At 52.9% G+C, this 26,373-nt stretch overlaps 1 protein-coding gene across 2 annotated transcripts; it reads right to left on the bottom strand.

The window, feature by feature from the left end:
* Positions 1 to 2,672: 2,672 nt before the first annotated feature.
* On the bottom strand, positions 2,673 to 26,267 carry EDC3 (enhancer of mRNA decapping 3). 2 transcript variants are annotated; one of them, XM_083850616.1, is made up of 7 exons: positions 26,109 to 26,267; positions 23,825 to 24,006; positions 22,113 to 22,426; positions 14,820 to 15,155; positions 6,045 to 6,198; positions 4,337 to 4,554; positions 2,673 to 3,216 (listed from the first exon to the last, which is right to left on the bottom strand). In XM_083850616.1, the coding sequence occupies exons 2-7, from the start codon at positions 23,986 to 23,988 to the stop codon at positions 2,882 to 2,884; spliced, it is 1,521 nt and encodes a 506-aa protein (XP_083706742.1). In that variant the 5' UTR covers positions 23,989 to 24,006; positions 26,109 to 26,267; the 3' UTR covers positions 2,673 to 2,881. The 2 variants fall into 2 exon arrangements, with proteins under 2 accessions (XP_083706742.1, XP_083706743.1); XM_083850617.1 differs by lacking the exon at positions 26,109 to 26,267 and adding an exon at positions 25,494 to 25,968.
* Between the last annotated feature and the right edge of the window lie 106 nt (positions 26,268 to 26,373).

The raw sequence follows: 26,373 nt of genomic DNA, 5'->3' as shown, positions 1-26,373 counted from the left end.
AGGCCCCCTGGGATTAAGCCCTGAATATCTTCTACGCTGTTACTGCGCCACGGGTACACTGCAGTTCAGCAGCCAAACCCCAAAGAGCCAAGAAAAGCAGGAATTTAAAGAGCAGGGCCTCCTACCCAGCGTCTTGAGTAAGGAAAGTGGAAAATGAGGGGATTAGGACTAACACTGTACTGAAGCAACAGCCAGCAGCTGATTGCCCACCTTTTAAACCCAGATGCCGCTCCTCTGCCTGGTTAAAGATGAGCTGAGGAAGCAAAGAGGCAGAGAGAAGCCTTGCACTTGTATTTCACCCAGCCAGCCCCATGGCTGCCCCTTCCCAAGGCAGCCGAGCACAGCCCCAGCCTGGTAAACGCCATTGCAGCCCAGGCTGAACACGGTGCGGAGAGACGCTTTAGGAACAGGGGTCGGGACACCAAGAGGGGCAGAGCCTGGGTCCTGCTGAGGTAGATGTGGCAGGGGAAGCTGCAGCTGATTTTGTGCTCTTGTTCCACTTCGTTTGCCCAGCCCTCAAACAAATCAAGAGCTCTCTGCAAGGCTTCTCTGCCCTCAGGGGAGGCAGCAGCACCTCCTAACTCAGGGTCACCTGCAAACTTACTCAGTATACAGCTAAGACTCGTGCCCAGGTCATTTATAAGAGTATTACAGAGAACTGGCCCTAAAAGGGAGTAAAATTGTCTTTCAAGCATTTTTCACTAGCTCCAGACTAACCTTTTCCATGACTTTACCAGGCACTGAAGTGAGCCTGGCAGCCCTGCAATTACCAGGGCCTGCCTTCTGACCAGCGCTGACAACATTTGCCAGCCTCCCGTCGACTGGGACCTCTCCAGATTCTTAAGACCACTGAAAAAAATAATCGAGAGAGGTCTCCCAGCGACACCAGCCAGCTCTCTGAGCACCCTGGGCTGAATCTCATCGGGCCGTGGACTTACGTACACGCAGCTGGAGCAGCGGATCCTGCTCGGGGTGGGCTGGGGGTTTATCCTTCCCGCAGTCACAGACCTCCAGCTGCGGGCAGCTGGGGGCCCAGAGCCCAGCATCGGTGCTGAAGACAGAGCAAGGAAGGCATTAAACGCCTCTGCTTTGTCTCCGTCCCTGTTTGAGGTGCCCATCCTCACCCAGGAACAGACCAGCCGTCTCTGGTCCTCCTCATGCTGTTTAGAAAGCCCTTTTTGATGCCCCCACGGTACCGGCCAGCTTCAGCTCACACCGAGTTCTGGCTGCACAAGTTTTCTCCCTGCACTGGGGAACAGCACGCCTGTAGTCCTGCCGTGTTGCTCGACCTCACCTCCAGTGGCCAAACCCTTCCCTTTCCCACCTCAGCTCTAGAAGCTCCCTGCCCAGCCAAGCTTCTGCCCTGCTTGCTCAAGTTCTGCCACTTCGGCACCACCTGCTCCTGTGCCCCTAGGAAGTGGCTCTCAAAGTGACCGGCCCTGATGGACCCCAGCACCTTCGGAAGCAGCTCCCTCCCCCCGTACCCAGGGTCACGCTGGCGCTTGCAGGCAAATTAATGACTCAGCCGCTGCCGCTCCGCCAGGGAAGTCTCCTCCTTCCTCCTCCGACACACTCAGCCTTTGTTCTAAGGCAGATAAAAGGCAAACGCAGGTGCCTGACCTGCGGACTCGCAGCACGCAGGGGTCGACGTGCGGCAGGTAGGAGGCTGCCTGCCTGCCACCCAAACGAGCACAGCCCCGACCGTGCCGCCGTTGCCCCGCACGGGGCAGCTGTCCCCATGCTTCAGCCCGAGATGGAAGCCGGCCGCCCCGGAGGAAAGGCACCATCCGAAGCTCTGAAGTTCTCCAGTGCTGCCAGAACAGGCCCTGGGGCAGGCTGAGGACCAGCAGACGCTTTGGGGGCAGGAAAGGGCCCAGGAGGACGGCAGAGCTTCACCTCCCGTCCATGCCCACGGCACCAGGAGCAGGCAGACACAGCTCACCTCACCTCACCGCACCTCCTGCGTCACCCCAGGTCCAGCGCCTCCCCTGGGTCAGCTACAGGTGCACGGAGAGCACGAACAGGGAGCTCATCCAAACATCTCCTGCACCGTACACCACGGAACAGGCAGAGCAATGCTTCCCTGCTTCGCCGTGCCTCCCCTGATTCAGACAATCGCTGTGCCAGAAAGAAAAAAAAATAGAAAAATTATTTTCCAAACCACACCTCGCTCCCCAAACAAACAAAAAGCCAGAGGGCATGAGTAAAAGCCAGCTGAGGATACGGATGTTCCTGGAGCATGTGCTACCTGAGAGCTTCTGGCTCCTGGCACAAGCTTTCTGAAGAGGGAATTCTCTCCTCGAGGAGTGGAGGTCCAGGAGGGCCAGCGAGCTACAGCTGCCTTCATGGACAAAAAACAGAGGGGGGGGGGTGTCCAACAGAACTGAGCAAAACCAACTCCTCCCTCCCGCTACGACTGCAACAAAAGGTTATTTGTACACAACCAAGGGGTGCTGTTCCCAGCAGGACACCTTGCTGGGTCTCTCCGCCCAGAAGGACTGGGAGATACGTCTCAAGCCTCCGAATTACCCACTGCTTGCACCAGACCCTCTCAAACAGCCCCTCCAACAGACCCCTGGCCAGGCCTGGGCAGCATCAGCTGCCTTGGCCAGGGACAGGCACCACCTTCCTGCGTGTTCCTTCACACAATGGCACAAGAGAATGAAGACAGCTTTGCAGGAACGTTTGCATCCTTCTTTTTTTCTTTCGCTTTATGACTATTTTTTTTTTTAAATACACAACTTTTCTTCTGGAAGGAAACTCTCCAGAACTTCACATCCTTAAGGCGTCACGAGTTTACTAGTCAGGATCCACCAGACAGCTTATTTGACAGACATCCTTCTCTCTTCTCTCCCTTCAGATCCGCGTGGCTGGATGGGCTCTAAGTGGAGTGCAGGGGGATGACGAATTTGCAGCCGAAGGGTGAGTGGTAGTTTATTCCCACCTCCTGAAAGACCTTCTGGGGAATGCCAATGTCACAGAGGTACACGCGCCCTGCCCTCTCGCCCAGCGGCAGGGGCAGCCCCAAGGCCAGCGACCACTTGGCGTCGATTCCCTGCTCCATTTCGTTTATCGGAGGGTCTATGCTGAGGACGGGCGCCCGGTTCTGGTTGGCCCAGTCCACAACTGCTTTGTACCAAGGCTGATCTCTCAGAAAGGCATTTTCATGACAATCCAGGCAGTTGATCACTAGGTCAACAGGGGTATCTGGGAGATCTGAAAGAAATACAAGCACTGTGAGCACCGAGGACCAGCCTGAAAACACGATCCAAGGCTCGGTGCTTTCTCTCCTTTTTCTTCTCTTTCCTTTCCTTTTCCTTCCCTTTTCCTCCTCTGCTGCCAGCAGAGACTTCTCCTTTTTGCCTCCAGCACCCACAGGCTTGCTGCATGCAGTCTGGCCTCAAGGGCTGTTATTGCTGTCCTTCTGCAGGAGACACTGACATCAATATTTAAAAGCTCTTGAACTTGCTGGAGAACATCAACAGCCTTTCAGATACCAAAACAAAACCTCACTGAGCGGCCAGCAGTTCAGCAGACCTGCCCCAGATGGCACCACTGAGCTGGCTTCTCCAGCCCAGGCAGCCCAGGGAAGCAGGGGATGACTTTCTCCGCTAAAAAAAGCCATTTTCTAGCCTGCACAATTGGAAAAAAAAATGTGTATTGCTCTGGAGCATGTTGATTAGATTTGCTATGGAATGGCAACATGGGAGCTGCAGGTGTTGCCCTGCCCCACTGGGATCTGCTGGTCTCGCTGCACTCACCTGCTGCATTCTCTCTTCATGAAGCACTCGGTGCAAGGACTGCTGTTTTATTATACTGGGCACACAGCTCCACCAGCACCGCACAGCCCCCCACCCCGCTGCAGCACAAAGCATTGTGCAGTGCCCTAATTCCCAGGTTTGTTTCTCCCCCAGAGTTTAAAAGAGCTAGGTTTGAAAATACTTTAGAAAGAGCTAGGTCTGAAAATAATGCTGGTGGAGTGCCAACCAAAAGCCAGCTGGCTCACAGAAGGCAGAGCGTCGCCGCATTGTGTGGCGTATTCCAAAGCAGCACCCTCACAGCTCAGCGAGGATGTGCGCTCGGTGTGAAACAGCAGTTGGATGCTCATTTACTTGCAGCTTCCATCTGCTGAACAAGGCGAGCCTTATCCTAGGAGAATGGCTGGTCTGACTCACACCCATACAGCAGCTCTTGTGTTCGCACAGACACCTGCATCAGCACAACTGCTCCACTGCCGGACCTCTCGGGGCCGCTAGATGGTGCCGCTGGCTCGGGCAGGCAGCGCCGAGCTCAGCACACGGCGCTGGGCCGGAGAGCAGCTCTGCCCCTCGCTTACCTTTGACGCTGGAGACCTGCTGGCCTTGCGTCTTGCTGAAGAGGTTCAGCTCGTTGGTGACGGACTCCAGCATCTTGACGAAGTTGGGCAGGAAGAGGATGACGTGGACGTCGTGATTGGAGAGGTGCCGCCCGCAGCTGATGCCCTGCGCCCCCTTGACGTGGGGGCCGCACAGCAGGGCGACCGTGGGCCGCTGGTGCACGTTCTTCGGGTTCAGCCTGAGGGGAGACCGAAAGGAAACGTCAATAAACCCAAGGATCTCCCACCTTCATCCTGCAAGATGCAAATCAACAGGTGTTTGACAAGCCTTCCGTTGCCTCGGAAGAAGAAGGAACCCACATCCTTTTGTAGTGCTGACACCAGAGAGCTGTTCTGCTTGCAGGCTCCCTCCAAGACCTCTCTGCCCCCGCAGCAGACAGCGGTCCCAGCCTCGCCCGGCTTATCACACAGCCAGCTTGTTCCCTGCTTTGACAATGCGTTTTCACTAGCCACATAGCAAGCTTGAATTTGGTGCCTTTTCACTTTTAGGAGGCTTCTTTTCCCCCTTCCATCCCTCTGATTCTGAAGGATGTTGTAAGAATGGCAGTAGTTTGATGCAGTGTGGAAAACAGGGAGCGCTCCAAAGCCAGCACGAGGGCTGCAGCAGTTCTGCACGAGACTTCCCAACTGAGAGGGTCAGCGCTGCCTGGCAGGTCACCCCTTACTGCTTTAAATCAAACAGCTGTGCCCTGGGCTGCAAGTAACGTGCTGCTGCATGACCAGAAGACTGCGACTGTTCGGGCTTACCTTCTGTTTTAAGAACAAATCATTCGGAGCACCTACCAACAACATAAGAACACACGTGCGAGTGCCTGCCCACACCAACAGATCTGTAAGTGCAGGCACAGAGCAGACCTTTTTCAGTCAGCACATCACTCGTGCAAAGAGCAGCAAACACGCTCCAAACCTGCCACCAAACCGGGCGCTCCAAAAGGGCAGGATATTCGCAGATGCCTAAAAGCCAGCTCAGCATTGTGAAGAGCTGAACAGCTCGTTCTCACTAGCCAACTTTTGTTTTATTGATGCCATTAAACAAAGGAAAAGTCTAGTTATTTACAAAAAAAAGGCCAGCTCACTGAAATTCTGAAATGGTTTCAACAGCCTTGGGTTACATTGGTGCAAAGCTAAGTTCGCTGAAAAAATGCTCATTAAATGGAGACAAAAAACATCAGCTCTGCTTCATCTCTGGCCCAAGAGACTTCTATTTCCAGGACAAAGGAGACAAAAGGAAGCCCTTACTTAGTAAGCCACCCATCCAAGATAGTAAAAAAAAATCCACCAGTCCCCTCCTAGAGAGGCTGAATATGAAAAAAAAAAAAAAAAAAGGGGGAATGAGAACATGAAAACCTACTGCAAGGCTTCCTCCCGTTTCAGGAGCCTGAGCCTCACGCTTGTTTGCGTGATCCCTGGGAAACGAGCTGATGTGTGAGGTACCACAGAAGGTCTGCACGGCATCTGGGTGAGGTTTTTCTTTCAAGGAAGCATACAGGAGACAGCTGCCTCCAGCTGCAGGGCCAGCACAAGGGCCAGGCAGCAGCCACATCACACTCACCTCCCAAGTAACCTCTCAGTCTCTTTTACGTTGCCCCCACTTAGAGGAGCAAGGTAACAGAAGCGAGCTCTGCTTAGAGAGGGCAAATCCCCGGGGAGCTCACGGGAAGGGCTTTACCTGTTGGGTCCCCCGAGGAGGCTGAGCGCCATCTGACTTGCGCACACTCCCGTCATCTCCAGCCTGCGCTCCAGAGTCAGCCCGTGCTTCTCGGCCACCGAGAGCAGCTTTTTGTGCAGCTCGTACGACACGCTCGGAACCACCAGCCCGGAGTCTAGGATTCAGAGAGGGGAGGGAGGAAGACGAAGACATGATCAGAGACATTTTCCAGGACGGTGCAGTCTGGTAAGATTTTATATGACAGCACTTAGAGAAGGCTTCAGTAATTCAGGCTCCTTCTGAGGCCACCCCACGAACCCCACCTCGTGGCTGCAGACGGAGGGAGCTGACTGTTACCCCCCGGGATACAACACCAGCTGCTTCCCCGAAGCCCAGCTCATCCCCAGGCACTTGGGAAGGGGCTCTGCAGGTCTCTGATTCAGGAGGTGCTTCCCTTGCTCAGCCAGGAGCCGTTAGAGGACTGAGAACAGACGCAGTTATCTCCTGCAAGGTCAGTGGCAGAAGCAGCCTCCTCTCGGTCACAGACGCCGCAAACCAGACACTCCCACCACAGCAGCTCAGATGTGCTACAGCGACCAGCTGCTTCCTCGATCCCCATCAGCTCCGAACACCCTGCCCCTAACACACACGCCACAACCACAGGAGAACAAACGTCCCCCAGGCGCTGTCCCCACCGCGGGGGCTGTGCCGTGTCCCAACGGCCGGCTGCAGGCACAAAATCACGATCCCGCAGGGGAGCGACGCAGCTGAAGGAACAGGGGCTAGGGAACAGTGCTTCTCAGACATTTGACAGCTGCGTCTGCGAGCCAGGAACTGCCCCAGCACACGGCTCAGGAGACAGACGGACAAGGGAGGTTTTGTCAAGCACCGAGAACAGCGCCTACGGAAGAATACAGCCGCTCCTGCTCACTTCCACAGCCAAAAGTCGTGGGGAAGCAGCAGGTGGAAAACAAACCTGAACAACTCCTCCGGCCAATTCTTTACATGCTCCTTCTCCAAGCAGACCAGCCTGGCATCGACTTCACAAATCATCCCTGCAGTAAACTCACCTGGAAATAAATATAGAGGATTCCTTGCCTCTAGAAAGCAGCTCGCTCAGAGGGGAGCCGTAGCACTTGCTTGGTGGCGTGCTCAGCAGCAGAGGACAAGGAACCCTGAGCAGCTATTTTCAGTTATATGGAGAAGAGAGTGCAAAAGCTAAGTGTCGGGTGAGAAAATTGCTGGTGCAGCCAGCACGACATCCCTGAATATCTTCAGCCTCAGATACCACCTCTTTCATCCAACTTTTCTCTAAAGCAGTTGATACCGAAGCTGCTTCACCCTGTGTTTGACAACTGGCCCCTGTGTGGGATCAGAAATACAGGCTGTTCTTCCTCTTGCGCATCCTCCCACAAGGTCCGGGGGTCCTTGACCGCCTCCCGGCTAGGGAGACGTGCAGCTCAGCTCCTCCACGTGCAGGAGGCACACACAGCTGCCAGAAAGACCACCCCATGGCTCTGTCTGCCCAGGTCACTCACGAGCACTGCTCTGAGCCGAACAGGCAACCCCGGCAGTGTCCAGCTGAGCGAGGGCTCTGGGTTTACTGGGAAATAGGCTGGCAGCTCCTGCTCCGCGGGACAGGCAGGAAAGGTGCAGGGGGACGGGCACAACGGGTGGAAAAGGGTTCAGGACTCAGACTTCTGCTGCAGCTCAGGCAAATGGCAGAGCACCACCAGCTGCTCACCCTGTAAAATCAGCACGAACTGGGACCTTACTGGCATTTTCGGTGCCCTGGACTGCGTTACGGTGCAGGTTGTTTACAAAAGCGAAGGCAGAAAGCTGTTTCAGCCTCGCTTTGCTGGAAATTCTTTGCAAGACTTCCTTGCTCACGTTTCAGAGAGAAGAGCTGAGCGGAGTCACAGCAATAATAAAGGCCCAGTGAAAATGCTCTGCAGCGATACGAGTTCAAAGGGGAACAGCCACAGCGCGCACATCCGCTGAGAGGAAACCTAACAGTTACTCGCAGGCTCGGGCTCCTTTGCAGAAAGAGAGCATGAGAACCAGTGGTAACAAGCAATTGCCACATTCAAATGAGAAAGGCAACGCGCATTTTTAATTGAAAAGGATTCTCATTTGTACTGCCACGTTTCCTCGGGGTGCTGGTCACAAACCACTAAGCCGAGATGCCGCAGCAACAGCAGGTTCTGTGCATCCTGAGGTTTTCGGAGCGTGTGGCAGCCACGTCGCGGGTATTCCTGCGAGATAACAGTAGATCCCGCCTAGCTGCTCCGCTGAATCCCTCCGGCTTTCGTCTCTGAGCTCACCAGCTGAGGGCTCCGCAGCCACGGAGGGACCAAACGTGTTCAAACACTTGACCTCGCATGCTAACAGCCGATTAAGCTACCTCTGCTAATAATCTTTTATTACACGCAGCACACATGCAAGCATACACATTATCAAAGTCATTTCAGACTCCTGATAGCAGCCGCCGAACGTTTGGAGTCATAAGCCACTAATAATCCTAAGCCTGTCACACCAGTCACGCACCTGCCCGCCGTTCACACGCCCTCTTAGCCTCCGGAGTCACGCAAGGCTCAGCTCGGGCTCGTTCCCATTCACATTTTTGCTCCTTCCCCGGGCCGTGCTCGTCAAGCCGGAGGGAGGGCTCGGAACGAGCCACCCGAGGTCAGGGTGTCGCCCGGGAGCTTGGTGAGGCACATCCTCTGCTGACACGAAGCGAGGGACCCCCAGAGGGGAGCCTTCCAATTCCCCACTCAAGCTTTGCGCGAGGAGGCGGAGGAGCCAGCTTTTGATCCTTCCCTACCTGGTGCAGCGCGACCATCTCCAGCTCCTCCTCTCCAGCCACTCGCACCCCTCCCTACATCCCTCCCCTGGCACCACGAGGTTTCACAGCTCCCACCAGCCGGAGGAAACCCAGTGCCCAGCGGGTTAATGCAAAGGGGCTTACTGGCGCGGGATGGACTTGTATTTAGCATTTAGCTTGTGCTACACTTTATCCTAATTTGTCTCCCTCTCAGGAGCAGGCTCCAATGCCAAGAGAACTTCCCTTCTCTGCACTCACGCAAGGGCCGACCAGTCAGACTGGCTTATCAGAGCCCGGCCGAGGGAGTTAAATAAACTCGGGCAGAAAGCAATCAAGGAGGCGACGTGTAAACCCACAAACAATAACACGGCTGCAACAGAACTGAACTCCTGCCAACTTTAATTATGTTTGGGTTGGACAGTGCATCTTTATTGTTTGGTAATGAAGGTAATAAAATAAATTAGCCCAGGCCTTTTAATATTAAATAAATGTATTTTACAGCTGCCTGGAAGAAAGATAAAGACTAAACAGTTTTGTGACACGCAGGGTATTGCTGAGGCCCGATTGAACACGAAGTGCACTCGGCTTACGGGGCACACTCTGCCCTGAGCACGAACAAGTTACCTCCTCAGGCTCCCCCGTGCCACGCTACGCGCACACCGGCTGGAGGAAAACCACCCCCGTGCCACGAGGTGGGTACAGCCCGTGTGCACTTGGGGCAGACGGGATATTCCTGGTTTGTTTGCTGCCCCATGCTGGCTGCGGGGCTGGAGCCACCTGTCTGCGGACTCAGGAAAACAGTTACCTGCCCCACACATTATTCCAAACGGGAATCATTTCCCCCACAACCTTAAGGGCTAGACTGATTTTTTTAAATCGTCATTATCTTTACTTAAGACAAATTCTGCGGAAGTTTTGGCTGCCATCCCAACGTAACCTCTCCCAGCATCAATGCACAATCCACTTGGGCTGAGCAGCAGCTTCACCCCACAACTGCTTTGCTTTGTCCTGCGGTTGGATGAAGTTAACTTCACCTGCACCCTACTCAGAGATCCCGAAACACTACACACATCCACGATCCATCCACAGCCTGAAGAGCTAAAAGCTAAGAGAAAGGATGTGGCACAAGAAAAGCCACGCTGCCTCTGTCACAGGACAGAACCAGCCTCAGCTCCGGAGCCCGGCCCCGCTGCACCGATCTGCCCCGACGCACGCATTTTCTTCCTCCGTCTCCTTACTGTGTGGAAAAGGAGTTTCTTGAAGGACAGGCTTGAAGCGTGGTTAGGGAAAGCACAGAGAAACAAATATCAACTTTTGGCCTGATATTTGAGCTTGAACTTGACAAACTGATAGCTCAAGTTTCTCTTGCAGCTGAGCTGGAAACAAATCCCGCTTACTTTCCAGAAGAGGCACTGCGATGGCAACAGCTCACATTCCACACCACCAGCGTTAGCTAGAAGAAAGCCTGCTCTGGACAAAGCCTCGCCAGCACTGCAGGGAAAGAAAGGAATACCTCCTCCACCTGGCACACGGCCATCCTCTACTCATCCTGGCATGCCCCTGAAGGTGCTGTTTCAGCAACATCCACTGCTCGCAAAGCCAGGCTTCAGGTACAAGCCCACTGCGTGCACCTGTGCGAAAGCAGGAAGATGGGGTCTTGTGGGGTGTGAGGAGTTCAGCCCAGTTTGATGGGAGACGAGGGAGATGTTGATTCAGTTTAATCACCGCGAGCTGGAGCCCACAGCACGCACGTGGCATGTGCTAGCGGTGATTAAACACAGTTAAGAGGGAAGAAGAGAGAAAGTGAAAAAGGAAAGTTTGGAGAGCCCAATATGCCTGAGATTACAGAGTCACCGATGGCGAACCGAGATGCTCCATCCTGCCAGGAACTCCTCTGAGCTCCAACACACCCATAGAACATTGGCTCTGTGGCTACTGCTGGAAGACCTGACCCCACGGCTAGCGTCAGGGCGGGCAGCCAGCAGCAGGACAGAGGCCCCTGCCAGCCCACGGTTCAGCTCTCTAGCTAGACAGCTCCAGGAGCAGGAGAGACAGCTCACACCTCATAAAAGCATCACCAACTGGCCTTGCCAGGGAGGCAGACTTTTGTTAAACAGTTGCACTTCCCCTTTTCAACGTGGCATAATGGTAAACAGGGAGACAGATAACAGGCCCCAGCCCCAGAGAGGACAGAGCAGTGAAATACCGGGGAGCCAGTCACACGTGGAGCCCCCAGGAACGGGCACGAGTCGGTCACGACCAGAAAACTGCCAAGCTCTCAGCTTCCAGCTGTCATTTACGTTCGGAGCAGATCCCCACCTCTACTCCCATTCTCTCCACCGTAATCCTTTCCCTGTGGCTCCAGACCTCTGGACAGACAGCCAGCACTGCTTCCCCTCTTTCTGTCTGTCCCAGCATCACCTTCTCGAGTCAGCAGGGCAAACCCCAAAGCCTTTCGCACCATGGGAACACCGAGGTAGCCTACAGCACGCTGCTGAAGCTGGGGCTGTGCTGAATCAGGAATCCACATCGGCCCTCTCGTGCCCATTCTTGCCATTCCCCCTGCACAACTCACCCTTCCCTTGCCAGGAAAGCAGGCGGCAGCAAGGAAAGCTGCCCTCTTGCTCTGTGTTCGGACTCCAGTTTGACCATGCTTTGTCTCGGCCAGACAGAGGTTTCAGGCCACAGAGGATGGCACACGGCCTGCGAAGAGGGGATCCACTGAAGGACCAAGCAGCCCTCAGCATTTCCAGGATCATTTCAGGCACAAAACATCGTGAACAGACAGCAACCAAAGGAGGGAAGAAAAACTACCTTTCCCAAGTTCTTGTTCGCTGAGGACAGCTGAACTGCAGGCTGTCAGGGATAACCGTGTTAACCTGTGTGTGGTTAAGAAAGAAAAATCGCAAAGGGACCCAAAGAAACACGAACCCAAGCCGCTTTCATCCAACCTTCAGTGCTGAGTTTGAGCCAAAAGCCTCAGAAGACCTAACGACTTACTGTTCTACTTCCGAACACATACTAGCACACACACTTGACTGCCTGGCACCACAAAATTAGCTCTCAGAACAGCATCTTGAGGGACTCAAGTGCCTGTCAAGCTTTGCTTACATCCCACACGGCTCGGCTTCTTTCAGCCGGCAGCCACCACGCAGGCTGTGAGCCCTGCAGATTAGGCTTTTGGAGGACGGGCACCAGCACTTTGCTGGTTTTCCTGCTGCACGGCTCTGGTTATTTCCGAGCTCCATGGAAACACAGCATAAAAGAGCATGCGAGGATCCCACAGACCCTTCTCCTCTCCCACGGTGACGAGAGCTGGATATTAGCTCGCTGTCAATCACCAAGCAGCATCACTCTGTGTGATTACAGCAGACAGAACGATTAGTCTGTCAGCCAGAGCTCTTTTAAGACACTCATCTTCAAGACTGGCCTAGGGAAGAAATATAAAGTACTTATTTCCCCTATAGCTAGGGGATGTGTTTTTTGTTGTGTTTTGTTTTTGCAGAGATCCCTACAGGAGTCTAAAAACAACTCCACAAAGAGAATTCAGAATAATAAGAAGAAATCCTGTGACAGATGTATCCAAAATAACGGCATTCAGGGCGATTGGCACTCTCAGCTAATTTCAGCAGCTGCTGCTCTCCGAGCCGCTGAGAGAGGCAGCCTGCCTGTAGCCCAGCACCCTCCTTCCAGCTGCTAAACAAAGAGGTCTGGGCTTTCCAAGTGACAGCCCATCGCTGCCCAAGCACACTGACTATCCCTCTGTCCTTCTGGCTACAAAGGGCGCTCGGCCGAAGGCTGTCAGCAGCAGGCAAGCTACAGCTGTTTACAAGAGCTTTTGCTAGACGGCCGTTAGCATTTCCGAAGCAGAAGTAAACTTCCTCCGCTGACACAAAGGAAGTCGCCCTCTGTGGGAACAACACCTCGAGACATGCAGCCGTGGGACCCTTCTCGCACCGCTCGCAGGACTGGGACCGTGCCCTGCTCAGCACAGGCGGCAGGGAACAGCGGTTGGCAATGCCCCTCGTGCAACGTGATGGCTTTTCCTCCAAACAAATCCAGAACCCCACCTGGGGGCCTCAGCACCCCCCAGGAGCTAATGAGGCCGGCGAGACCCTGCAACTACAGAGGAGAGGGGTTTGCCACCTCCCTGGGCAGACCTGCCAAGAGCAAAACAAGCCGACAGCAGCCCTTTCAGCGGGCTGCAAACGGAGCCAGGAGCTTCCACAGGAAAGGACACGGCAGTTTAGCAAACACAATTTCATTTCCATCCCCTGAACTAGGTCCTGGTGCTTACTGGTTGTTGCACAACACTTCTCCTCCAGGAACCGTACTTCTAGAATACCGCACTAGCTGTACTTCTCAAACTGGCAGCTAACGCTCGGGTAGCTTTTGTTTCAGACCCACACAGAGGCCCTGTCTCCTCTGGAACGCGCCAGCTGGAAGATGAATTGACAAGCAGCAAGTTTACCACCAAGAAAAGCTCGCACAAAAAGGAAGAAGTACTTATTCACGCAGTACGCAGCCAACTGCGGGAGCTTCATGCCGCAGGATGCTGCAGCAACACAGACCTTGCACAGGCTCAAAGAGGAATAGGTTAAATTAAGCAGAAGAAAAAGTCATCTAAAGCTCTTAATACTAAAATATCACTTCTGCTTCAGGAAGTCTTAAAATCGTCAAAGAGAGCGCTCAGGGGAAGGTCTCACCACACGCTTCCTCTGGTCTTTCACTTGTCCTTAAGAAGCTGCTGGAATCAGAACACCGAGTCGGACGAGCTGGAACTGACCCAGGACATTTTTACCTGGATCAGAATGGATCAACAGGGAAACAGAGGACACAAACGGAAAGCCAGGATACCGCTGTACAGCAGAACCATTAAAAACTGACATCTTTTAATTGAACAGCAGCCGGTCACTGTAAATGTATCGGCTTCCTTCCATCAAGCGCTTCACACCCCGCTGGAGTTTCTGAGAAGAGAAGGCGTGACCGAGCAGAAGGAATGCCAGGCCAGGGACCCGGCTACCCTCGTGCCCAGCGGGCACACCACCAGGGTGCAGCAGTTTAGAGTCTCTCTACAAAAAGACCTGAAATTTGATTTTATTCTGATGTGGAAAAGAAATGTTCCTGGGATGCTGAACCTCCTTTACTCCTATATTTTGCAAGTGCTAAAAAGGATGCAAGCTGAAGGCAGGGTACCACGCCTAGACTCAAGTTACAGGGAACATATATAAAGAGCAGCATGAAGTGAATACGCTATGCCTCGTGGCATGCGTACGTATATACAAAGATTCCTAATAGTCAAGCCCTCACGCATAAACCCTTCTGCATAAATCAGGCTTGCAGGCTCTGGTTCTTTCACACAGCAACAACGCGCAGGAAGTAGAGGCAGGGGGGAACCAAAACCCCCATAAAAAGCTATTTGTACACGAGCGGTTGGAAATATGGACGGGAAGAGCCAGAACCATTTCTTTCCATACCAAAGACATTTAAAGTTCCTTATAACCACACAGAAGTCCCTAACTGCTACCCAAGCAGCACCAGAACCACCTGAAGTCCCCTGCCTCCTACCAAAAGAGCAGGAATTACGACACGCTCCCATACCCTGGAACCCCAAGAAGAGCCCTCCCTCCCAGAAGCCAGTGATCAAGCCCACGCACGTTCGTCACGCCACTGAAATCAAAGCACAGATTCAAGTGGTTCCACTTCAGCTTCTGTTCTTTTTAATGCAACCTCCAGCTTTGTCCCTCCCTGCAAACAACTTACCTTGTTGCCCTATCTGAATACTTTTGATCTCAGAAATATGGCAACTAAAGGTTGTACGGAGACGCAAGGCACAGATCCGACCTTACATACAGGGATGCCCCTGCTCGTACCACGTCAAGCTGACAGACACCCCCGGGGGAAAAATCCACCACGTGTGCCCCAGCAAAGCTGCAGAGTTTGCATCCTTATCAGTAAGGGATCTGGCATACCAGTGCAGAACTCTTTGTTAGCGTTCTGGGGTACGACAATCCGTCTGTAGACTATGGGCTCCGACTCCAGGATGTTCTCGTCGTGCCGATAGCGAGCCGGCTTTTCGCTCGGGGTGCCACGGGAACGGGTGCCGCTCCTCCGCTCGTAAGTCTCAATCTCTTCAAACACGGCTGCCTTGTCGAAAAGGGCCAGGTTCCCTTCAAAATCGAAATCCGTGTCTGGGATTTCATCGATGTCGTCCCCAAAGCACTCATCATCTTTGCTCTTCATCTGCCCGTTTTTCAGGCCGCTCTTCTTCGGAGTCACCTGGTTTGGATGGCGGCTGCTGGACGACCCTGAACAAAAATAAAGGCAAGTTGAAAATATACAAATGGAAAAAGTGTCATCAATGGAAAAAGCCATGTTTGCTTGCCTGCTTTCTCAGGAAATTTTGTAAGAGGAAAGCTCACGTTTGGTGTCTATTGACTCGAGGGATTCTTGCTTCCCAAAGAACCCGCAGGCCTCGCCTTTAGCTTATCTGAGCGTGAGTAATGCCAACAGAACACACAACACGAGGCACCAGGAAAGAGATTTCAGGGACTTTCCTCTGGCAATGGCAGGAAAACAAGCTCGACCCCAGTAGCAAAATAAACATTTCTGCTCATTTAATGCAAGAGAGCGTTATATTAGTGCTAAGGTATTGAGCAAGCCCTGGTCTAGAACTGCACTGGGCTTGTGTTTGTGCAGGCACGTGGCCCAAGACCGTCATGGAACTTCCCTAAATTTCAGAGGCTACCGTGGGTGTTTTCTTCCGAAACAGGTAAGCCACCTGCTGATGGAGGACCCCTGAAAGTAAATGTTTCTTTCTCATTTGCCATCAGTAGGTGTGTATTTCTGTAAGCCACGATGAAGTCCTTTCCCTTTTCCATACTGCATTTTTCTACTTATTCATCATATCACATGTTTAAGGGGAATTATTTCCAATCAGTAACTGTGACAGCCTGATTTCTCTCACATGAAGTTGAAGAAGTCTCATTCTGAGGGATGGTACAAACCCAAATGCAGTCACTAGGCTGACATACCCCGTTATTTATATCTTACATTATTCCGCAGGTCACCCGTACGCAGTCAAGACCAGACAACGTTAATCTGTTAGTTATACCCACTGTTAAACCTGCAGACACCAGAAAATACTTCAGGCCAATTTCAGCAATTACAGTTACCACCTCCACTGCCCAACAGATGGAGTAACTTATCACACCAGAAGTGCTTGCTTCCCTAAAATATTTCTCGTGTTTTAGGAGAGATTTTACATCCCTGAATGTTATTTATACAAATGAGCTTGCGGACAGAACCTGTTTGCTAACACACAAACAAATTACCACCAAGTCACCACGATGACACGTGCCTCTCGTCCATCACCCTGCATACATCTCTGGCTGAAAAAGCCACTTTTTTTGTTTTACACGTTATTGGCAGTCAATGAGAGGGCGCAGGAAGAACTTCAAGTCATCTGAGGATATTTAGAAATCAACCCCAAAAGACCTGCAATATGCAAAAGCTTCGTGGTGTCCCACAGAGTTACCTGTTAGCCTCAGAAGCGCAGACAGGCCCAGCTTGGTCTTGGCAGGCTGCTTTCTCTCCCTGCCTAGAAAGGTTTGTTTGTAACCCCGGGCCAGCCGGGCGGAGCAGCCACAAGCTGCCCACCTAATCGCAGCTCCCACTTCCCCCATTTCCCAGGCGTGAGGTGCTCTGCTCCATCGGCAGAAGAGCACGTCACCTGGACAGCAAAGGAGCCTCGCCTCAGCTCCTGCACGAGCACTCACCCGTTTCAGAACCAGGGCTGGAACCGGTCTGTTGGAGACCAACGTGCTGATTTTGGCCAAGTTAACGAACAGAACTCATTTCTCTACCACAAAGTTATTCAGTAGCTCAATTACACAACTTAAATTGCAGCAGTTAGCTCAGAACACTTACAATTACCCAAACCCTCTAAGAGAAGAGGCCATAAAAAGCAGCTCCCTCCACTTTCCCTACCCAGCAGAGGCTCTGCAGCCCAGAGCTGGGAACCCCTTCCTGGAAGGTGGCCTCGCCTGGGACTCTCCGGGGCTTATCGAGGACTTTGTCACGCTGTAAAACAAATTTGCCGGAGCTCACCATGAGCTCCCCTAACACCACGTCTAACTTATCCCTAGAAAGTCATGGTGCAGCATGGAACACGTAACCAGCTTTATTCTCTATTAGGAAAGCTTCATCTCAGGAAGGATTTTCCCTCTTGGTTAATTTTCCCCCTATTTTAGGCAGCACATCACTTGTTTCTGCTGTTGAGGTGACTCACCCAAAAGCTTTCCCAGCCCCCACACCAGGGAAGCTCTTTGAAACGGCCGGCAGAGTGCCTCGAGTACCTGAGCTGAACAAAATAGACCTCGGTGCTCTCAAGCACTCCCTTCCAAAGCTGCTGCAGCTCCCGTCTCCAATCACGCGGTAATTCACGAATCCAGCAACAACTGAAAAAGCAGCCAAGCCAGAGGCCGGTATGTCACACCTTGAAATGAGGGTGACAAGACCCCAACCTCCCAAAGGCTTTGTGGAGCCCTTCTCCCCTGTAAAGAAAGAAACCAAATCCCTCTCCAGTGACCGCTTTCCTGCCGCCTGCCTGCAGGATTTAGGCTAACCTCCCGTGTCACAGACTCCACCAGCCGTAGCACAAAGCCGCTTCAAAGCTGCTGCTCTCAGCACGAGGGCCAGTAGGAAACATTTCTTCTGTGCACGCTGGGGCAACCGAAACCAGCGCTGCGGCGTCATGCGGTCAGCGTCACCACGCTTTGTCAGAACTCCCTTTCTGGAGCCTATTTATAATTATTTGAAATTATTACTAATTATAGCAGGCAGCTCATTTTCAGACACAGTGATTTTCAAGCTGCTCGGGACTTTGGATTTTTTTTTATAAACAACTGGGTGAGACCAGACTTCTGTAACGCACCTTTTGTCAAGAAGCCACTGAAGGACAGAAGTCAAGGATCGCTAGCAACTAAACACAACTTGGGAGAGGGAAAGGGTGAGGCCTCCTGGCAAGGAGGATTTCAGCCCAGGAGCTGCGACCAGTCACTCACACGTACAGCTTTGAGAAAGGGAAAGCTTTTCAGTAGCCCCGAAGGATTCCCAAACCAAAGGTGGCGCACACAGCACCCCCAAGTTGCACGCAGCTTGGGCTGGAGCTGGCGGCCACCACCACACGAAGGGACCACAGCTAACGCTGCCACTAACAGCGGCACGAGAAACAAAAGCCCAGACCTACACAACTGGCCGAGTCCTCCAAGCACTTCACTGACTGCCAGGCGAAGCAGTAGGCGAGGGACTCAAAGTTCAGATGAAGAAGCTGGAGCCTGCTCTGAACACAATGGGAGAACAAGCCTGCCTCTTGTGCGGCTCTCGAATGTTTTGGCAACTCTGTTCCTGTTCCCCAACAAGAGTTTTACGCTCGCTGCCAGGTTCTTCTGCAAACAGCTCCGCTCTCCCCTCAGCTGACCTGCGAAACAAAACGTGGGGCCGGCAGCATCGCCACGCGATGGGCCCAGGGGAGAGAAGCAGCTGATGCGAGCAGCGTGCGAATGCTGACAGAATAAAACGCCGCGTTAGGAAAGCTGGAAGAACAATGGCTGGAAAGCTCCTGGGCTCCCTGCAGACACCACGACTGGGAGCCAAGACCATACCTCATCAAATCGAGACGTGCTGGCATTGTCCCGGGCAGCTCGCTCATCCAGCGGGTGCCAACCCCACAATCCTGCTGACCCACCCGACGGGCTGCATTACCCCACAGAGCGGGGGAAAACTCAAAAAATGAGAGAGAAGGCCAGCACGAGGATCCACTGCCTCCCAGGGCTACCGAAACCCAGAGCTCCCAGCCCAGCTCCTCGATCTGTGCACAGCTTGCTAAGGAGAACAGCACATGGCTCCCCATCGAGCTGGCGGCTCAGCACTGCGCAGAAAAGCGCCTCCCTCGAAAGATAAACAATACTTCCCAAGCTTTTTCTCATTGGAAAAAAAAAGAAACACTTCTGTATAGCACACAAGCAAATGTAAAGTCTCTAGCGAGTTGGCTGCCTTCCTGCGAGATCCCTGCGGGAGCTTTTACCGCCAGCCCTGGCATGAACAAGCCCCGTGCCAGCAGGGCACATAATCCATTGTTGTGTAATCTGGGCTGCTATTTGTTGTTTATAGATTTCTGTCACACAAGTGCTCCGAAGGGGGAACTTTGTCCCTGACTTAGCACGCTAAAGGGCATCAGGAGGTCAGCTTCCAGCCCAGGCACCACACAGCTTCGGGTCGGGCTGACGTCTCAGCCCGGCCTTCCCTCGATTCCTGCAGCCACCACCTCTTCTGCTCCCCGCTGGAGACTTTCAGGCATCGCTTGCCTTGCTCGCCACACACACTGCAGAGAATAAGAGTTCAATTTTCTACCTCATTTACGATCCGCACCTTGTTCAACCCGTTTCAAACAAAGTCTGTAAGAGAAAATCTGACCTGCTGTCGGGCTTCTGTAAAACTGATGCGAGCTGCTGGTGTGCTGAGGCGGTTTGAAAGGCTCGCTGCTCACCCCACACCTACCAGATGCTGCCTGAACAGTGCTAAGCGAGGTAATCCGGCCACAGGCTCTGTCCAGCAAGAAGAAAGCAAAGCATGAGTTACTTCAGATAACCTGGTAGCTGCCACTGTAGTTTGAAAAGAGTTTTTCCTCAAAACATGCCTTCGCCCCCCCACCCCCCGCCTTTCTGGCCTTCCTCCTCCTACCAACCCTGTCTGGCAATCACTTTAAAACAGAAGGGAATAAGAAACTGAAGAAATTGTCCTTCTAAAAAATACTTTAAAAACAAAAGGCTGTTCAACCTTGTAAACTGATCAAATTATCAGAAATCAGAAGAGCTGCAGCTGTTCCAGAAAACGAGAGCTGTTGGTGGGGGAGGAAAACTTCCAGAGGCCCAGGAACTTCTCCAGATAAGGCGCAGCCTTTGATCTCGCCGTTTAATTGGCCCTGCTCACCTTGCTTTTATTTCTTTTCAAGACAAAACAAAAAAAAAAGGCAAGGGAAAGAATTAAATAATGGAAATAGGTTTGATATATACTAATGCTTCAACATTTAAGTCACGGAACTACACTAGATGTATACTGATGTTTCAATAATTGCAGCCCAGGGGGCTCTGAGGGCAAAAAGAAGCGAACATAGCCAGCCGTGGCACAGCGTGAGAGCTGGCTGGAGATTTGTGAACAGAAATAAAAATAACGGATGCCTGGCTTTGAGACGTGCTGATCCTATCTTTACATCAGCCTCATTAGAGCGCGTTAATTTGTGCTTTTTAACCAACACAGCACAGCAAATACCGTTTGTAATGACTCGTAGGGGGCTGTTGTGATAGGTCACGGTTGTGCAGGCTTTAAATAGAAAAGCTTTGCAACATCATCAGTTGTTTCTAGTTCCTTTCAGAGGAAAAACAGGCTGGCAACCGGGCCGTTTTCAATCAGGAAACACAAGAGGAACGAGGAACTCATATGAACTAGCATTATTCGGTTCTACATTTTGCAACCTTTGATGCTGATGAAGCAGATTAATGCACGGGGTGAGATCTCCACTAATTAGATTTGAAAGTTCACTTTGACAAAGAAATGGTTGAAGAATTATTGGCTTTTTACGTAAACAGGCGTCAACCACACTTCTCTGAGAAACGCTGCAGCAAAGAAAACACCAGCGTGCTGCTCTTTGCATGCTCAAGCGGGGCTGCTCTTCAGCGGACTGAAACAGGGATGGGCAAAGAGTTACAGAGCAGTGACACGGTAGGACTGCAGTCCCACTGATAAGCAACAGCCTCCTTTCCACCCTGTGCCCATACATCTTTTCCCTGTTGCCTCCCAGATTCCTGTAGCAGGTCCCCTGTTCTTTTCAGCCCAACCTCTTAACCTCACGCCAGCAGTGAGGGAAGAAAAGGGTGAGACTAGATTATACATGGATGTAGAGCAGGGGGAGAACACGGAGGAGTTATTCTTTTTAAATCTTGTCTTACATGCCCTAAACGTAAAGGCTGGTAGTTCTCAGCAACACCAGCAAGAGGAGAGTTTTTGTTAACATCCCTTTGTTCTACCACGTTCACAAGAGACACACAGAACAGTCTGCAGCATTTCAAAGTTCAGAGGCTTTCCTTCAACAGCCCTCAAGAGGGGAAAAGAGTTTAAACTCAGGTCGGCCATGGGAAGCTCGTCAAATTCCCACAACACAACCAACATCAGATCCAAAATGCTCCTGAACCTAATAAATAAAGTCATGTACATGGTTCCCTCTTACCTGTATGATTCTGAAGGTTAGTTTGGACAGACATGCTTCTGAAACAGCGAGCACCATGCCTGCATGCAGCCTAAGTAACACCGGCCTTTACGGGCAAATCACGGCACCGTGAATTCCGCTGCAGCCCTCCCAGCCTGTGAACCAGGCCCACTGCAGGCCCACACCCTGCAAACATCACTGCCAACACCCCACAGAAGCCAAGGAGACAACCCTGCGCTCGAATTTTAGCTGATAAAGTATTATGGTGGACAGGGATCTGGCCTCCACTGGGACCAGCTGCTTTCAGCTGTTCCTCCACGTCGGTCAGGGCAAGCACTAAGCACACCCGAGTTAAAGTTCCCTGCTCTCGCTATTCAGCTGAGCAGCACCGACTTCTGTGTCCAGCAGGAAAGGTGTTTCACTTGGAAACAACAGCAAGGAAGGGTAGAGAGCATCTGCCTCCGAAGAACTCTTAGCAGCAGTGCAATGGCAACAGGGACAGCAGAGAAGCAGTTCTGTACAACGTTCCCTGCTGGCCTTTTGGTGATGTAGCTGCAAGCTTAGAGAAACAGAATGTCTTTTGTAAAGAAAATAAATAAGAAATAACCAAAGCAAGCCAGAAATGACAGATCAGACCCAACAGCCCGCTTCAGCTGACGACTCTCACCCAACGCAGCGTTTTGTATCGCCGTACAGGGGCTGCTTGTGCGGTACACACACCTCTGTTTGCAAGGCAGGTGCTGCACGTTTTAATGGCGCTGCCTGAACGCTCCCACCAGGCTCTGGCAGAGGTCACAACATCTAATTGTACAACTTGAGACGCGTGGAAGACCCTCGGAAGATCTATACTTGTAAAACTCAGCCCTTCAGGTGGCAACGCACATACAAAAGGAAACAAACGCAAGTTTCCAGAACCGTCTGAAATGTTTTTGCTGAACTGGGGCACATGTTGCGGCAGTGACCCGGGTGGAGAGCTGCAGAACGCAGAACACATACTCACAGGAATTGTGCCTACGCCGAAAGCCTTTGGACTGAGTCAGGGTTTCCACGTGCCGATCCATGTAGCTCTTGGAGCACTGCTGCTGGGGGGAGATGATGATGTCCTGGTTCTTCACGTCCGCCCTCCTGGGGATGTTCTGCGGGGCGCTGCTGGAGATGGGCTTCTTTAACATCTTGCCGGTGCCGTTCTGGCTGGGCCCCACCTGGCAGCCCACCCCCGGGATGCCCAGTTCTGTCTGCTGCAGATCCCCGCACGACCTGCTGTCCCCCGGGCCCGGGATCTCCAGAATCTTCAGCTCAGTAATGTCACCTGCCCTAAAAGACAAAAAGAATAGGAAAACAGACATTCAGGAACTTGGTGGTCAGGGTACTTTTAAAAAAACAGCCTTGAAAGAAAATCATGCAGCATTACCCAGTGGGTTTTGCATGCCACTGTCAATAAAATGAAGGGGGAAAAAACCTTTTAATACTCAAACACAGGCTACACTCCAGACATCGAAATATTCGCCTGAAACTATATGAACTTTAAATAAAATCTCAAATATTTCTGAACGGCACCTGGATTTGGTGTAGGTTCTGTCCCTAGCTGAAACAGGGATTGGTCAAGCAGAAAATGAAAGCAGCCAGCACAGATCTTTGAGAAAATCTGCGTTAATTCAGCAGTTTCTAGCTATTATAATTAACCTCAGCCTGGAGGGTGCTACTACTTTTAATCCTTTCCTACAAAAAACTCTCCTTAAATTAGTGCTATTCATGCTCAGACAAGGATGTGCTCGCTGTTTCTCAAGACAGAGGATAAAAAAAACCAACACAGCACTGAGCACAAGCCAAAGTGAAACAAAGAAGTGGTTACAGAGACCTCCTCCATCTGCACTGACTGCAAGACACGAACCAGAAGTTAGGGTGTTCAATGTAACCTTATAAAGTTTGCGTCCAATCGGGATATAAAACTAACAGCCTGGAAGTTAGCAAGAGTCCTGAAAGAATCGTCCTTCCCACAGTCTCTTCAAAAATCAGAGTTTTCTACGAAAAAAGGCTTCCCTGCAGTCAGCACTTGGTCTTATTTTTAAATCGGTGACTCAGGCACTTAGCTATCGTGATAGGAAAGCTGCAGAGGTAACAGGAAGGCGTCCAGTGACAAGTGACTCTTGTTTATTCTTTTTGAGCACAGCGTTAGCAGGAGCTGGTGGGAAGGGACTCAGGAGAGCCACGACAGCACTGCGCTGATCCAGCGCCCTGATTCCAAACCATTCCCTGCCTGCACGGAGGAAAGAACACGGGAAGAGAAAGGAGATGGCTCTGGATTTAACCACTGCGTGTAATTTACCTGTGCTGGCCAACATTTTAGGTGAGATCCCCCTCTGCTTTCCCCTGATGCACTTTAATAACACGTGTTGCTGAGGGCAAAGCATAAAGAGGGAGCCAAGCCCTCAACTACTCAAAGAGTGCACACATACACAGAATACACAGAAATCACACACACAAATACATTCATACACGCTCACACGGATCCTCACAGCACTTGTAACACAGAGCAGAGACCAAAAACTAGCAATCTTCTGCACACAGGCCAAGGGAAACGCCAGTGGTGCTTCTCATCTGAAGCTGCTCAGTAGCAGTAGGGAGATTTAAGGCGAAGAGCACGTTTCTGAGGGAAAATCACCCCAAATATGCACCCAGACTGGAAAACGCAGGAGAAATGCCCACACTAACCTGAAGGTGACTTCTGGCACGAGGCACTTGACCCCATTGTGGAAGGGCCGGGTCAGGGAGATGGTCTGGCTGACCTGGTCCACAGCAGACACTCGCCCCTGGTAGACCCCCAGGCTTTCTCCACAGTTGATGGACACGATGCTCCCCAGCCAGTCCGTAGCCATGATCCTGGGACTCGATTGCTGCAAAGAGATGCGGGCCTGGCCATAAGATGAGGGAACGACAACCCGAATCGGCACCAGCTGCATCCCCCGGCCCACCACGCTGCCTCCCACCCAGGCTCCGGCTTCGTCAGCTCCTCTCTTCTTTGTGGGCTGCAAGTAACATCCACACACAGCAACACGTTAAACCCCTGCGCAGGGCCCTGCCTGCACGTTTGGAAGCCCTATCGCTGTTTGCATAACTGAAGAAATAGTTTGGTAACGGATTTCAAGGCTAACAGCTTCCAAACAGAGCACGGAGTTTTGCCTGGGTGTGTTCTCTCCGGAGCTTCAACCGGGGAATTTTCTCTTCCCTCTGTAAAGTTTTGGTGTGCAAACAGCAGAGAAGAACAGCTTTTGCGAACACTTGACAGCGAGGATGCTGACCTCAGCACCTCCAAATTAAAACCAACACCTTAAAGAGCACAGACAGGTGCAGCGGGGGGTAAGAAAACAGCGCTGGAGCCCAGCACAGCAGTCTTCGTGCTCTGCAGGGCCAGGATTAGCATTGCTGTCACAATGTGACGGCTGAACAAAGCCACGCTGCTTTCCAGCACCCGCACCGAGCCCTGCAAGGACACAGGAAACAAGGAGACGCACTTTTTGTTTTGTTACACCCTCAGCCCCGTGTAATTCCCTCGCAGATCTGACGCTTGACTGGACTTGCACCAGCACACCTTGGAGCCGCTAAGCGCGGCGTTTGGTCAGGGATTTCTCTCTGCAGACACAGCTCCGGGAAGGCGACAGCCTCGCTGGCACCACAGCGGCACAGGGGAGCTGACAGGCTCATGGGAGAGAACAGCCACTGCACGTTATTTGCCTTTCGTGCCGTCACCCCCAGGAAGATGGATCACGCTGGGAATTCACTCAGTTATGGGGCACGCAGGGGTAGGGAGTGCGGGACGTGACCCAGGATGAACAGCACCTAAAGCACACTTCTGCGGGAGACGTTTCGGTTCTCTTCAAGCCCTTTCTGTCCTGAGCTTCACAGAAAATAAAAAGATACAAGAAAAACTACCTAGAGAGAGCTGGGACACGTGCGTGCCACCAGGAACAATAAAAACTCCCTTCCCCCAGCTTTCAGGAGACGTAAGGGAGGCTCCAGGGAGAAACAAACACGGATCTGGTCACCAAGCCACTCGTTTCTCAGGACCAGCCTCCTCCCTTTCCCATTTCTGTGTATTTATGTTAACCCACAACAACACCACCTGGGTTCCACAATGACGGCCGATAAGAAGTACTCGCAGAACACCGATAATGCATCCCAGAGAGCCTGTGGCACGGCTAAAACCTCCTTCCCCTTCCTGCTTTTTGCATCTCTTTGAAAAGGAGGCAAAGATTTCAGTGCACACCACCACCTCAAAGGGACTCCTTTCGAGAAGGCCCCGTCCCTTTACAAATAAATAAAGGAACAGATCCCTCCGTTTGCCTGCAAACAAACCCAAAGGAGGGGAACTGCCTCAGCGCACCTCGCTCTTGTACTTGGTCACTTGGAGAGGGAAAGAGCCACGCAGCCAGCGAACGATTCACTCGCTCACAGGTGGGAAACAGGAAAGTGTTTGTTTGTTCACCCCCACCTGCAAAGCCGAACCTCCCCTCCGACACCTGTATATTCTGAATTACTGTTTGCATGCCCCTCGCAGCCCCCCTCGGCCCCTTTTAAGCGGCTATTAGCGACCCCCGTGATTCCGGGGGGTTTTACAAGAAGCCCGGCGGCGCAGCCTGCCCGAGCAGCCCGTTATCGCACCACTCCAGGCGCAATGCTTTAAAACGAGCCCTTCGCAGCGCTGGCTCCGCACGGGGCTGCTCGGCGCGCCGCGGGCCCCAGCGGGCCGAGACCCGGCGGGCCCGAGGGGCGGCCCCAGGGGCTGCGTGAGGCGCAGGGTGCGAGCCCGGGCCGCGACGGGCCGAGCCGGGGCCCTCAGGAGGCCGGGACCAGGCCGCGGCGCCCCCGGCCGCTCCCCCAGGCCCCGACCGCCACCGGATCGGCCCCGCGCGGGTCCCGGCGCCGCGGCCTCGCCTCCCGGCGGCTCCGTGCCAGGCCCGGCCCCTCCCGGTCCCCCCCCGGCCCGGCCCCGCCTCACCTGCGGCCGCCGCTCACCGCCCGCCGCCCCTCCGCCTCCGCGCCGCCCGCCCTTGCGTCACTTCCTGCCCCGCCCCCCCGCGCCGCTCTAGCCGCCGGCGGGAGATCACAGAGAGGCGCGGAGGAACGAAGCGTGGCGCATGCGCGCCGCGGGGGGAGGGGCGGGGTGCGCGTGCGCGGGCTGCGGGCACAAGGTGCAGCGCCGAGCGCTGAGGGGCGCATGCGCGGGGTGGGGCGGGGTGGGGCTGATGCGTCACCTGCTGCGT

Source organism: Anser anser, assembly GCF_964211835.1.
Source record: "Anser anser genome assembly, chromosome: 10".
In the NCBI taxonomy this organism is placed as follows: domain Eukaryota; kingdom Metazoa; phylum Chordata; class Aves; order Anseriformes; family Anatidae; genus Anser; species Anser anser.
The sequence above is the reverse complement of the archived record's forward strand: the minus strand, read 5'-3'. Positions and strand labels throughout refer to the sequence as shown.